The sequence below is a fragment of the Nicotiana tomentosiformis genome, chromosome 2 (genome assembly GCF_000390325.3).
Source record: "Nicotiana tomentosiformis chromosome 2, ASM39032v3, whole genome shotgun sequence".
Lineage (NCBI taxonomy): Eukaryota > Viridiplantae > Streptophyta > Magnoliopsida > Solanales > Solanaceae > Nicotiana > Nicotiana tomentosiformis.
In genome coordinates this window covers 151,639,081-151,654,434 of record NC_090813.1, presented here as the reverse complement: position 1 = coordinate 151,654,434, position 15,354 = coordinate 151,639,081, and the positions used below count along the sequence as shown (strand labels likewise).

Genomic DNA, 15,354 nt, shown 5'->3' with positions numbered 1-15,354 from the left:
TCATTTATGACTTATGTGCAAAGTTTGAAGTCAATTGAAGTTGTTTTGGTATGAATCAACATTAGTTTTTGGAATTCAGAATTTCATAGTTTCATAGGCTTGAATTGGGTTGCGATTCGTAGAATCCATGTTATTTGATGTGATATTTTACCTCGAGTAGGTCCGTTATATGTTTTGGAACTTGTTGGTATATTCGGACGGGGTCCCGGAAGCCCCGGGTGTGATTCAGATTTAATCCGGATCAAATTTGGACTTGTGTGATTGCTGAAGTTGGGCTGTGTCTGGTGGAATCGCACCTGCGCACTTTGGGCCGCAGGTGCGGAACCGCAGAAGCATCCTTCCAGCCATAGAAGCAAGTTTGGCCTTGTCCAGCTGGGACCGTAGGTGCGGTCAATGGTGCGCAGAAGCGAACGTACAGGTGCGACTGGCCTTCCTAGACTATATTTTGGGATTTTGAAAGGTGATTTGAGTTCGGACTTGAATAATTCTTGTATGGTTGGACTTGTTGTCGAATGGGTGTTCGAATTTAGTAATTTTGTCTGAGTTCCGAGACGCGGACCGGACTAGACTTTTTGAGTTGACTTTTTATTTCTTTGTAAAGATCGTGACTTTATTGTTCGAAATAGTTTCCTATAGTTTATGTTTATGGTATGAAGTCATATATTTATGGAGGTGGAGCACGATGGTTCCTGTATATAAGAACAAGGGTGATACCCTAAATTGCAATAACTATCGGGGGTATCAAGCTGCTTAGCCATACTATGAAAGTCTGGGAAAGAGTGGTAGAGCTAAGGGCGAGGAGGAGTGTGTCTATTTTCGAGAACCAGTTCGGGTTTATGCCGGAGAGATCAACTACAGAAGCCATCCACTTTGTTAGGAGATTGATGGAGCAGTATAGGGAGAGACAAAAGGACTTGCATATGGTGTTCATCGACTTAGAAAAGGCATACGATGTAAGGAGACAGACCCTGTAATCTAAAGGTTTCAAGTTGAGCAGGACCAAGACAGAATACTTAGAGTGTAAGTTCAGTGGAGAGACTCAAGGAGGGGAAGGGGAGGTGAGGTTGGACTCACAGGTCATCTCTAGGAGAGGGAGTATTAAGTACCTTGGGTCTATTATTCAGGGGGGATAGGGAGATTGATGAAGATGTCACCCATCATATTGAGGCGGGATGGATGAAATAGAGACTTGCTTCAGGTGTTTTATATGACGAGAAGATGCCACCGAAACTTAAGCGTAAGTTCTACATAGTGGTGGTCAGACCAACGATGTTGTATGGGGCTGAGTATTGGCCAGTCAAGATCGCTCATGTCCAGAAGATGAAGGTAGCATAGACGATGATGTTGAGATGGATGTGCAGACACACCAGGTTAGATAGGATCAGAAATGAGGTTATTCGCGACAAGGTGGGTGTGGCCCCTATTGAGTACAAGATGCGGGAAGCGCGACATAGGTGGTTTGGTCATGTGAGGAGGAGGAGCGTAGACGCCCCGGTGAGGAGGTGTGAAAAGTTGACATTGGAAGGCCTACGGAGAGGTAGAGTTAGGCCAAATAAGAGGTGGGGAGAGGTGATTAGGCAAGACATGGTGCAGCTTGAGCTGACCGAGGACACGACCCTTGATAGGAAGGTATGGAGTTTGAGGATTAAGGTAGTATAGTAGGTAGTCTAGAGTGTTCATAACAGTAGTATTGGCACGCAGTCTCGCTTTCTGTTGGTAGTAGGTTTTTATGACTAACCGTTGTTTTCTTTCATTGTTGATCACCTTACCGTTTTGTTGTTTTATTTTTCTTTTATATGGCTTTTTGGTACTATCCCTTCTTGTCTATATTTTCATTAATATAGTGTGTATGCTTTCTTGAGCCGAGGTCTATTGGAAACAACCTCTCTATCCTCACAAGGTAGGGGTAAGGTCTACGTACATAATACCCTCCTCTGACCCCACGGTGTGGGATAATACTGGGTATGTTGTTGTTGTTGAAGTTGTTTTGGCTAGATTCGATCCGTTCAGAGTTGGATAATCGAGGGAAAGGCTTACTAGTGGATTGATTTAGCGTGTTTTGAGGTAACTGTCTTGCCTAACTTTGTGTGGGGGAATTACTCCTTAGGATTGATGTTATTTTGTGATAATTGTGATGTGTGGAAGCCGTGTACACAAGGTGACGAGTGTGTTCACGGGCTAAATGTGGAAATTTACCGGTTTTAGCTATGTAGATTCCTTTCATGCCTTAAATGAAGTATCTTAACATGTTATATTCATCATCATTAGTTTATTTTCTCATGCTCTACTTGTCTTATCTCTTACTTGTTAATTGCTCTACATGTTTAGTCGAAGTTCTTGTTTCCTTTATTCCATATTCATTATTTTAGCCGTTGAGTTCTTTACTTGAAGTTATTATTCTTGAAATATCTTGTTGTTAAAATTGGTATTGAGTTATAAAGGTCGTGATTTACATTGAAAAAAAGTGTTAAGTTGTGAAATACTATTCTTGTTTTGTTATTCACTTCCGGTAACTATTGTTGAGACTCTTGTGTACATTGTAGTTGAGCCATGGGCTATTTATTGTGGAAACACCGTTATTGCTGATTTCTTTGACAAGTTGTGATATTGGGCACTTGAGGTGCGATTTCTGATATGTTGTGATATTGATACGCATGCGGTGGTACAAGGTTTTGGGGTTGAAACGCATGCGATGAGATAAAACGCGGGATGTTATTTCGGAAAAAATAATTTTCAAAACTAAATGCAAGGCTCCCGCGGTATATAAGGAAAAATTGTGAATTGTTTTGTGATTCGAGACTACGAGGTGGCACGTCGGTAGTGACTCTTATTGATACTTCTCTATTACTTCACTCGTGTTTGGTTGTTTCGTTTCCTTAGAATAACATCCCTTGTTTTCTTCCGTGATGCATTATTTATCTTAGTTCAGTGTAGTTAAACTTGGTATATTTCGTACTTGTTTCATTTCCATTATTATTTATTATTACACTATTAATTACTCGTTATGTTTCTTATTTATGCCAGTAGGGCCTTGACCTGACCTTGTCACTACTCTACCGAGGTTAAGTTTGGCACTTACTGGGTACCATTGTGGTGTACTCATGCTATGCTTCTGCACATCATTTTATGCAGATCCAGGTACCTCGTACCAGTCCAGGCACCAGTGAGGCGAGCTGAGTTCGGAGACTTCAAGGTATACCTGCCGCGTCTGCAGGCCTCAAAGTTCTCATCTATCTAGACTATTTTATTTCCTCATCCTTTTATAGATACTGATATATAGGGATGTTCAGTACCATCTTATAGAGCTTGTGACTTGTATTCGTCGGGTTTTGGGATGTTGTATATACTGAGTTGCGGAGTTCCTTTATATTAGTTGTTGAGTTATTGAGACTTTAATCATTACTTCAGTTATTTTTGCATGAATGTTAGGTTACCTAGTCTTAGAGATTAGGTGCCATTACGACATCCTACGGAGAAAAATTTGGGATCGTGATACGGTAACAGATAGTGATTTTAGCAATGACATTTTTAAATAAACATATAAGTAAATAACGAGCAAGTAAGGAAGGTAAGCATACAATTGCAAATTAAACATTGTTAAAGCAGTGTACAAACAATCCTGGATTCCAGGTTTAGTCTAAGTCTGCTAACGTCATAACCCAAGTGTCAATCCCCAGTAGTGTCGCCATTTTGTTTCATCCTATTTTGCACGAGTCAAAACAAGATTCAACTAGTGGTTTCCCTGTTAATGGTAAAAGAGAGTCGCCACTTAATATTTAAAGCTATACTAGGGTTCCTATTCAATTACTAAGATCATTTCTCTATTAGTCTGCTAACCAGTGAGATGTTGGATAACTGTTCTTGTTCTTATAAGGGGAAGGTGTTGCCTTAAAATCTACTCGGGGTAGCTTCATAGGACTTAGACTAGGTTTAAAGGATTAGTTATCCATACGTTGATTAATTGGTGCTAAAAGTATAGCATATTGTATATCTAGCAAAGCCTATTACTTGAAAAAAGTAGCATATATAATTTTGAAAAGAGGGTATTTATAAAAACCTTTAAGAAAATATTAGTATCTATATGATTGAAAAGAGTTTTGAAGTATGTATAAAGAAACAAGGCTATGTTTTAAAAACACTTGTCTTTAAAAATGATGTGACTATTTGTATAATCTTTGTAAAGTAAAGCTTGTTTAAAGAGATAGTCATTAGGTATACCTTAGAGATTAGTTCTCAAATCTCATATTTTATCTTTGAAGAAATCATTAGAAGCTCTGGCTAGGCAGTAGCATTTGTTTGTTTTCTTTGTAGAAAAGCTCGATTTTAGAAGACCAATTTTCAGATTCCGTTTCTGGTTTTTTGTTAAGGCTGTTTTGGCTTCAAAAAGCTTCATAAAAATTGTTAGTAAAGACTAAGAGATTTATAGCATAAATGATTATCAAACTAGAACTATCTACTACTAAGTCTAATACTACTTTTAATCCTATATTTTATAGGGCTTGCCTAGATTGTTCTCTTAATTCAAAAACATATGTAAAAGCATTCAATCAAATATTGTAAGTATTATATACATGTGGGAAATAACAGTAAACTTTAATAAAGAAGTAGAGGAGAGGAATGGACTCTGGTTTGGGCTTAAAGGAAAGCAGGCCCAGCAGGTAATGAGGACGAACAACAGCAGCTTCAGACTCTAAAAACAAAAGCGCGGGTATGGAACTTGGGCCTGAGTTCTTTGAGAACTCGGCAGGCCCAATTAAAATACATGTTCAAGAAAGAAAATAAGGTCATTAGATATGCTACTCAATGTATATAATTATGAATGAATAAAACTAGTATAGGCCCAAGACAAATTATAACAATCAATAACAATCTAGAATATGAAAACTAGTGTGGAGTCATAGATGGTAAAGTAATTTACAATGAAGTCCTTTTTTTCATTAAACACTAAACCCCGATGGATTAATAAATGTCAATAGATAAGAGTCTAAGGGTAGAATTTCATTCATGGCCAAGGTACTCTTTGTCATGATCCAAACCTATGGGCTGCAACGGGTACCCCGTATCTTACTCAACCGAGTACCAATATAACGTATCTTTTGTGCCATACTATCATAGGTAAATAATCCGGAAAGGCTTCCATGAGATAACTAGAATAAACATGAGAGAATACTCAACATAGAATGATAGAAACTTGTACATGTGACATACGGACCTATAAGGCCAACATGATTATTTGTAAACTCAAAACATAGGCCGACAAGGCCATACAAGTATCTGTATACATGAAATCTATCTACAAGCCTCTAAGAGTACATAAGTATCATAAAGGTCGGGACAGAGACGCGCCATACCAATCAATACATGTCCTAATCATACAGACCAAATAAGTAACTCCGGAGTAAATGGAGCGCACCTACACCTTCCGCTGAGCTGATAGCCTATTTAGAGGACTCTCAACCTGTCTATCGGGACCTGCGGACATGAAACGCAGTGTTCCCAGGCAAAATAAACGTCAGTACAAATAATGTACCGAGTATGTAAGGAATGAAAATCAGTAAACAATAGACATGAGAGAAACATGGAATAAAAGACTCAACATATAAGTCTGAATAACTCTGTGAATCATTAATATTTACAATGCCATGCATATGCGTATAAATGTCATACCATGCATAGGTATATGCGTACATAATATCATCAAGCCTCTGAGGGCATCCCATCATATCATCTCGGCCATTGTGGGCAAATCATCAACGTATACCAGCTGATCAGGTGGTGGTATGTATATAATATCGTATCCTTTTCCCATATCCCATATACTTATATATACATAAATATATGCGTATATAAAGTCGTATCCTTTTCCCATATCCCATATACTTATATATACATAAATATATGCGTATATAAAGTCGTATCCTTTTCTCATATCTCATATACTTATATATACATAAATATATGCGTATATAACGTCGTATCCTTTTCCCATATCCCATATACTTATATATACATAAATATATGCGTATATAATGTCATCTGGTCATGGGTCAATGTAAATGTATAAATGAATGCAATGCATGAGAAGTACGTCAATAAAATCTCTCAAACGTCATAAGACCATCATGCCTTTGATTAATGTCATGAAGTAAACTTTATCAACTTACGTATTTTCTTATACCCATGAACAGATGATAGAATAATAGGACACATGTGGAATTAAGAATGTAGGCATTTCTAATACTTCTATGAATAGAGTCATTTGTGAAAGTTGTGCATTTGCTCGTTTCGTTTGTAACGTATGGATCATGCCAAAAGGAAAGAAGGGATATCCTTAACATACCTAAACCAATTTTCTTGACAATCTCTCTAACACATGTCTTTTGCAAAAATACGTAACGGCGGATCGAAGTAGGAAAAAATTCGTATGATATTATTGAGAAAGATTGTACCGTACTCCCTCAGAATCATGATTTCACGCTGCTGCAGTTTCATACGAATTGTTGAGCTTCATCCGTTAATTTTGTTGAAGATTTCATTCTTTATTTTGTTGAAGCCTTCCTCCATCCCCCTTAAATGAATTAGGGATATTTTTTTTATTATAAGTGTGGGCCCACTTTGTAAGATGACTTGGCCCATAATCCCTCTAAGCATGCCACCTTACATTATGAACTTAAGAGTCATATTTAACTAAGACTCTTGGCTGCCACGTTAGGGCCCTTTAGGTTTTATCCATAATTCCTTAATTACATTGTTAATCTTCCACCAAAAATTCATAATTAACCAAATATCCACATAATTAATAATTATCTCAAATCACTTAAAATACTACTCACTTTTAACACACTTTATACATCTTACTATCATGGTCATGTGGTACCTTGTATGGCACTAGTGCATAAATATGGAGTATTATAGCTTGGACCGTATTTTATCTTAAAATGACAACCTTCAACGAAACTCATTTTCTTTGATTCGTTTACCCTCTAACCTTTACGAATTTACTTATCACTTGTTTTGAAATAGTTAATACTTATAATCCCAAAATAATCTTATTCCCGAACTTACGTCGATTAACTTACGATGAAACTTTAACGTACGAAAATGAGGGATATAACATCTTATTTCCTAACTTTCATCAATTTACTTATGGCGTACTTTCACGTATAAAAACATGGAGTGTAACATCATTCCCTCCCTTTGGAACATTCGTCCTCGAATGTTGACTGATGCACTTATCATTTTCATAACCTATGTCTTCCGAATACTTTAGTACTCTCCTTGCCATCTAGGCAACTGTTCTGTGAATAAATCTAAAGGCCAAGGCATTCCCCTTTTAGGCCTCTTTCTCACACCATGACTTGTGGTCGGAATCCTTCCAATCTCGTAACTGTTTTTACCTTCTGTCATGCAGCTTGTACGACTCTGACCTTGTAAGTGCGCCTATGCGATTCTTTTCTCCTTTTCCCTCCAACTTTTAGCCAATCTATAGGCCTCACTTTGTAAACATATACAGAAATATGACAAGTTGTCCCTCTGGGCGTCTATGGGTATACTGAAGTTCGTCGCTTGGCACTTTGTTGAACTTATGAATATGTTAACCTTATTTCATAGATCCGTTTATCCATCCGTATGACTTTACTTCATCTAGGTAGGTCATATTATACCATAACTCTTACTTCGATTTATCGTTACTGAGGTCTGCTACCAAAATCCATGTTACTCTCATTGCTTATCCTATATGCGTAAATCTAAGTCCTTTAATGCTTTTTCATCATTGTTCATCTTAAGATGATGGTCTAATCTTATCTCATACTTTGTAACTTTTATCTATCCATTGTTGATTCACCTTAATACCGATAACTTGACCTCTTATATAACACTGCTGCTAGGGCTCACGTCTCATCGGGAACATCTGAAATGATTAGACTGATCCACCTAGGGTCGATACCATGCTTCCATAATCGTATTTCATTGCATCCTAAAGTGATTCATCCTATGGGGGTTATTCTAATCCCGTACAACTCATGAAATCCCCCCCCCCCCTTTTGTTTTCTTCAAATCATAACTCAATCGAAGGCCCAAACATCATCCTTTATTTATCACAATTACACCCTAATTCTACTATCAGGGCAACATTCCATCTCTTCTAAATGCTATTAGTCTTAGACTTCTTTGAGTTTATTCAAGCTATATTGAGCTTTGTATAACTTAGAGAAACCATTAGCTTTTCTTGTTTTCATGGACTTAATCCTGAGGACTTATCCATTTTCGTCACCTTCTCACTCGCACTTTCTTATCCTTACTCCTGTCTTCCTAAAAGCTTGTCGCTTTACCATACTTTAGCTTGCGACCTACACATATCTATTTATATTATTCGCAACATTCCTTCAACTTGCTTGCACCATAGATTTCCTTATGTCATTTTGGAACATCAAGCGAGACATCACATCGTCTCTAACTCTTCTTTACTCTTTTAACTAGACCTTTCGATACCTAGAAATCATAGGCTGGAAGATATGCCACTGACGATGTTGCTATCATTCCTGGATACTGAATCCCCATGCTTCTAGTCTTCTATTCGAAGTATGGACTATACGCAACTTTCTGCATGTGAGTATAGGTTGTTCACCTTTACATTACGTACCGTAAAATCTCGCATCACATATTCTATCACTTTCATGACCTCCCTTCCACATAGGTATAATTTAATTCACATCCACAACTTGAAGCTCTATTATAATTCTTGTACCTTTGGTGCATACACAATCTGGTGGGAGCTTCATACTGACTTCTTATGAGGCTAGTACTCTTCTAACTGGCTTTCTCGTAGAGCCGTTATAGAATATGGTTGTTGTACTATCTCTCTTGTACCTCTGATATTAAGAGTGATTCTGCAATGATCTCAATCATGACTTCTATAATTTTCTGGGTCCAATAATCAGACACCTAATTTACTTAGTTGATGTAATTCTTTTAGTTTCCTCTTCCCTCTGATCAGCCTATATGTAGGCTTAAGCTATCTTCCGATCTGCGGCTCATGGTATTAGTTATTACTTTAGCCGTTCATGGGCACTATGAAATATCCATAATACAATCTTCTAACAATTCAATCCTTTGTCTATGACCTGGACTCAATTCTTTCTTTTAACTTATACAGGAGTCTTTTACGGCTGTATGATTGTCAACATATACGCTGCATGAATAATAATCTGAAATCTTAAGTGCGTTCATAACGTAACTAACTCAGGATCATTGATCGAATAATTCCTTTCGTTCCTTCTCATCCTTCTTTAAATGTAAGCAATTACTTTTCCTGGTCGTTTTGCCACTTGTTACACGAATATTTGGCTTATCTTAGTGCCCACATATATTGGAATTCCATACAACTCATATGATCTTGAATATCACCTTTTGATTTTTTTTGTTCTTCCTGTTCATTAGCCACGATAGCTGCCACTTTCGTATGGAGTGCATACATTGTTGTTTTGAGACTGTTATTACAAGACCATTTCCTCTTTAGGTCATTGTGCTTAGGTTGATGCCTCATTCCTTATTTCCTCAGCTAGTCTTTCGTTGTAGTACCTAGGTAAGACCCTTGGACTCTTGTAAAGCTGCGAGCTTATTACATTATTTACCCGATGGAATTCTTGATGTTTGTACTCACCTATAATTATCCTTAGTTATTTACTTCCACACTCATGTTCTCGTATGGTTGCTTATGAACTGAAGTTTTGACTGTCTTCCTAGTGGCATTCTCTTTTATTTCCGCAACACTCATATAGTACCTTTAGCTTCCTCAACTCCTATCTGAATATATCTCAAATATTACAATGTCATAACTGCGAGGCTGAATTTACTATATTGGGTTTTCTTATGTTTATCTTGCACGATCTGCTAATTTTTCTGCAACCTCTTGTCTAGCCATAACTAGGCTCTTCCTGAATCAACTACTAACTACTCGTTGACCCATTCTCATATTAATATTCTGTGTAATCTTTCTTGGGATATGTCCTTTGTCTTAACTTACCTCTCGTACTGGCTCCTTATTTATTACTAACATCTCGGGCAAGAACCCTTACTTCCTCTCCTCGATGTCATTTTTATATAATGTTCTGGAATTGTAGCATATATGTAGGATCTGAATAAGTGAAATCTCATCCCTTTCTCATTTTTATAGCATTCTTCCTTTACCATTCTATAGTTACTAGAACCACTTAATTCTGACATAATGCCACATCACTCCATATTCCCCACTTTAGGGGAGTACTAAGATTTAGAGCTACGACGATCTACCTATAGATGTTTTACCTCTTCATCTTTGGCGTCTTTTCACACAATCGATGACCCTTACTCGCATTGCGGTAATCCTTCTATACCAAGGATAACGATATTCCTTACTCACGAGGGTGACACTTAGTGTAATTGGCATACATAGTCCCTTAAGCTTAACTTTGCTCACATTGCTTGCTTTAGGGAAGCGTTTTCCTGAATGACCTTTAAAGGGTATTCTTCTGTCGTCCATTCTATTATCGCCGGAATACAATCTCTGAAATTCTTATGATGCAGACTATTATCAAATCACTCAATCCCTAATTCATTTTTAGTTTATCTTGTTCACCAGCCCATACTGATTTGTATTACTCTGGGGTCTAACTTTTCCTTCTGGTAATTATGCTAGAGTCACGAACTTATTTCTCGAAATGAGGATATGACTTTATGGCCTATACTCTTCTGTTTTCTCAAGGCCCGTCACCTCTCGTCTTTCCTTCTCTTGACTATAGACTCTATAATACTGTCATTTTTTTTATCTACCGTTGTCATCCATGTATCACATCTTACTTATAATGATTCATAACTCTCTTCTTATTTCCCTGCTAACATTTCTGTCTATCACTTTATTCTGAAAATTTCAACAAGATATTCTTTTGCTTTTAGCTCCCTTTTGATCCATCTACTGGCTTTTCGGGTTGCCTAACATTCTCTCTCTACTAGGGACGGGAGCCACACTAAGATAATATTTATCCATTCCAGGCTTCCAGTGCCTATCTTTGTAGTACTCATATCTAGCTGCATTATTTTAGAGTGCACCATCTGGGTCCCTCATAAGGAGATCTATTAGCACATTTTCAATATCCTTCGGGAATGTCAACTAACGCAAACAATCCATCCACCATTTTGGGTTACTCTAACCCCAGCTGAATCCTGATATCCCGTCCACCTCTTAAACCATATCTGTTAGCCCCCATAGGGCATAACTGAGATAGGTGTGGCCGATTGTACATACATCTGTTATTGTTGAAGGTAACTCAAAGTCTTATATTTCTCTACCTGAATTGTAAATACTAATAATCTTCCTTAACTGGGTGCCTCGTACTCTTCTTCGCCTTGCTTCTTTTACTTGTTGAAACTTGTATCTACCTTCTGAATCTCTCGTTGCTTCTTACCATATGGGTGGATATATTCATGCCTTAGGGCTCTTTTTCCAGAAGCTCACACGTCTTAGTACACACATGATCTATTGGAGACCTTACATTTACTCATCATAATCATCATGCAGAATCGAATTCCTCTGACTTAGCTCTTCCACAGCCACATGCAATCTCTTACCAACTTTCTTTTGGTTGTAGGTATCGTCTTATCACTAATAAACTAGAATTTAAGAGTCTGAATTCTTACAAGTGAGCTCTACCACACGATCTAGAGTAAGAAGAAAGAGTGACAATCCTAAATGCCCTGTAGCCTCCTGCTTATAAGTGTGGTGCACAACACACCCATAAACAAGACTCTACTAGACACGGCTTGTAGACTCCCTAGGACAGAACTGCTCTGATACCACTTCTGTCACGACCCAAACCGCAGGCTGCGACGGGCACCCAGTGCCTTACTCAACCGAGTACCAACGTAACGTATCTTTTGTGTCATACTATCATAGGTAAATGAGCCGGAAAGGCTGTCATGATATAACTAGAATAAACATGAGAGAATACTCGGCATAGAAAGACCCAACCTGATATAGAAATTTATACATGTGACATACGGGCCTATAAGGCCAACATGATCATTCGTATACTCAAAATATAGGCCGACAAGTCCATACAAGTATCTGTATACATGACATCTATCTACAAGCCTCTAAGAGTACATAAGTATCATAAAGGTCGGGATAGAGCCCTGCCATACCAATCAATACACGGCGTTATATACATACCACCACCTAATCAGTTGGTATACGTTGGTGATTTCGCCCACTGAGGCCGAGATGATATGATGGGATGCCCTCAGAGGCTTGATGATGTTATATATGCATGATATGACATTCATATGCACATGCATGACATTATAAATATTTTAGGGTTCACAAAGTTATTTAGACTTACAGGTGGATTCCTTTACTCCATATTTCTTTTATGTCTCCTATGTACTGATTTTCATGCCTTACATACTCGGTACATTATTCGTACTGATGCCCCTATTTTCTGGGGCCTGCATTTCATGCCCGCAGGTGCAGGTAGACAGCCTGACGGTCCCCCTTCTTAGGATCCTTGTTCAGCGAGAGTTGGTAAGCTCCATTTGATCCGGGGTTGCTTTTGGGTTTTGGTACGATATGTTTGTACACATATATGGGTATGATGGGGCCCAATCTCGTCCTTTATACAGTTGTACACTCTATTAGAGGTCTCTAGATAGTCATATATAGTCGGATAGTATGTGGCCTTGTCGGCTCGCCCTATCATAGGCTCGGGCACTCGTCATGGCCCATCAGTTTGGGTCGTGACAGAAGTGGTATCAGAGCAGTTCTGTCCTAGGGTTGTCTACAGACCGTGTCTAGTAGAGTCTTGTTTATGAGTGTGTTGTATACCACATTTATAAATAAGAGGCTACAGGACATATAGGATGTTATCGTCCCTTCTTATCTTAGATCGTGCGATATAAGAATTCATGTTCCTAACAACGTGTTATGTTTTCAGCGATGCCTACGAAGGCTACAGCCGCCCAGAAGGGCAAATCCGTGGATGAGACTACTGGTCAAGTGCCACGAGTTACCAGGGCTCGGGGAGAGTCTCATAGTGAGATTTCATCTTAGACTTCACATAACCCGCCCCTTCCAAAGGAGCTCCGAGGGGCACCAGATCCAGCGCCTGCCCTTGTACACCCAGCTCCTCAGCCAGATGCATCGGGGCAAGAGATGAGAGATGTTATTCAGCTATTGACTTGATTAGTAGCCGCACAATCTCGGCGTTAGGAGGTAGGTATTGGTCATGCAAACAGGGCTATCAGTGCGAGGGTTCGTGATTTCACTAATTTGGACCCTCCGGTATTCACTGGAGCATATCCAAATGAGGAACCTCAGGTATTTATCGATAGGATGTAGAGGACTTTAAGGGTGATGAAGGCCACTATGACTGAGTCAGTTGAGCTAGCTTCCTATAGACTTCAGGATGTTGCAATTAATTGGTACGAGTCTTGGGAGTTGTCCAGAGGCGAGGATGCTCCTCTAGAGGTATGGCATGAGTTAATAGAGGCTTTTCTTCTTTATTATCTTCCACCAGAGCTTAGATGGGCCAGAGTTGATAGGTTCTTGACCCTTCGGTAGGGTAATATGAGTGTTCAGGAGTACAACCTTCATTATTATTGTTTGGCTAGGTATGCTCCCACTATTGTAGCTAAGATGGGAGGATCGGGTTCACCAGTTCGTGATGGGGTTGGAGCCGCACCTGCTTAACGACTGTATGTCGGTTTCACTTTAGCCAGGCATTGATATTTCTCATATTCATGCATACGCTCAGGGTGTAGAGGAGCGTAAGCAAAAGCAGAGGGCCGATCATGAGCTTGATCAAGGCCAGAGTAAGAGAGCGAGATCTTCGGGTCCTTCTGGTGAGTTTCGAGGTGGTCAGAGAAAACAATACCCGAGGTATCCAGCCCAGCCATCGTCTAGCGCACCCCCTCAATTTGCCGATAGGAGATTTAATCATTCCACATATTTAGGGCCTCTAGTTCTTAGTATAGGGGTGAGTCAAGTTAGATGTGGCCGCCCTTGCCATGATGTGCTCAGTGTGGTAAGCAGCATGCCGGGTAGTGCCTTATGGGGTTGGGTGTTTGTTATACTTGTTGTTATCCAGGACACGTTATGAGAGATTGTCCGACGAGAGGTGGTGCAAGCAAAGTTCAGCCAGCGGGATCTGTAGGTAGTTCGTCATCATTAGTACGCCCCTGTGGGAAAGGTTCACAAGCACTAATGGGTCATGGTAGAGGCAGAGGTTTAGCATCTAGCTCGAGCGGTCCTCAGAACCGCATTTATGCATTAGCAGGTCGACAGGATCAGGAGTCGTCACCTGATGTTGTTACAGGTATATTATCAGTCTCCTCATATGATGTATATGCATTGATTGATCCAGGTGCCACCTTATCGTATGTCACTCTGTTGGTTGCTAGTAAGTTTGGGATAGAACCTGAGTTGATTAAACCTTTGGAGGTGTACACACCTGTTGGGGATCCAGTGATAGCTAGACGGGTTTATAGAGACTGTATAGTAGTAGTTCATAGTCATTCTAGAGTAGCAGACCTGATTGAGTTAGATATGGTAGAATTTGATGTTATAGTGGGTATGTATTGGTTGGCTTCTTGTTATGCTAACGTTGATTGTAGATCTAAGATGGTTCGGTTCCAATTTCCACGGGAGCCTGTTTTGGAGTGGAAAGGTAATACAACATCGCCGAGAGGTAGGTTTATTTCCTATCTCAAGGTAGGGAAGATGATTAGAAAGGGCTATATTTATCACTTAGTTCGGGTTCAGGATGTGAAAGTAGAGTCACCAACCGTTTCAGTCTATCCCTGTGGTTAATGCGTTTTTCGATGTTTTTCTTGATGAGCTTCCAGGTTTTCTGCCAGAGCGAGAGATTGAGTTTGCTATTGACATATTACCAGATACTCAGCGGATATCTATTCCTCCTTATAGAATGGGACCTACAGAGCTGAGAGAGTTGAAAGAACAACTAAGGGATTTGCTTGAAAAAGGCTTTATTAAACATAGTACATCACCATGGGGAGCACATGTGTTATTTGTGAAGAAGAAAGATGGCTCCTTGCGAATGTGTATTGATTATAGGTAGTTGAATAAGGTGACGATCAAGAATAAGTACCCGCTCCTGAGGATTGATGATTTATTTGATCAGTTGCAGGGTGTGCCAAGTGTTTCTCGAAGATAGACTTGAGGTCTGGGTACCATCAGGTAAGGATTAAGGAGAAAGATATTTCGAAGACAACATTCAGGACCAGATACAGGCACTTTGAGTTTTGTGTTATGTCATTCGGTTTGACCAATTCCCCAGCAGTATTCATGGACTCGATGAACCG

At 39.3% G+C, this 15,354-nt stretch overlaps 1 protein-coding gene across 1 annotated transcript; it reads left to right on the top strand.

Moving 5' to 3' along the window:
* Positions 1-13,399: 13,399 nt before the first annotated feature.
* On the top strand, positions 13,400-15,110 carry LOC138905868 (uncharacterized). The gene is made up of 5 exons (XM_070194383.1): positions 13,400-13,501; positions 13,788-13,875; positions 14,121-14,309; positions 14,397-14,699; positions 14,878-15,110. The coding sequence occupies exons 1-5, from the start codon at positions 13,400-13,402 to the stop codon at positions 15,108-15,110; spliced, it is 915 nt and encodes a 304-aa protein (XP_070050484.1).
* Positions 15,111-15,354: the final 244 nt, after the last annotated feature.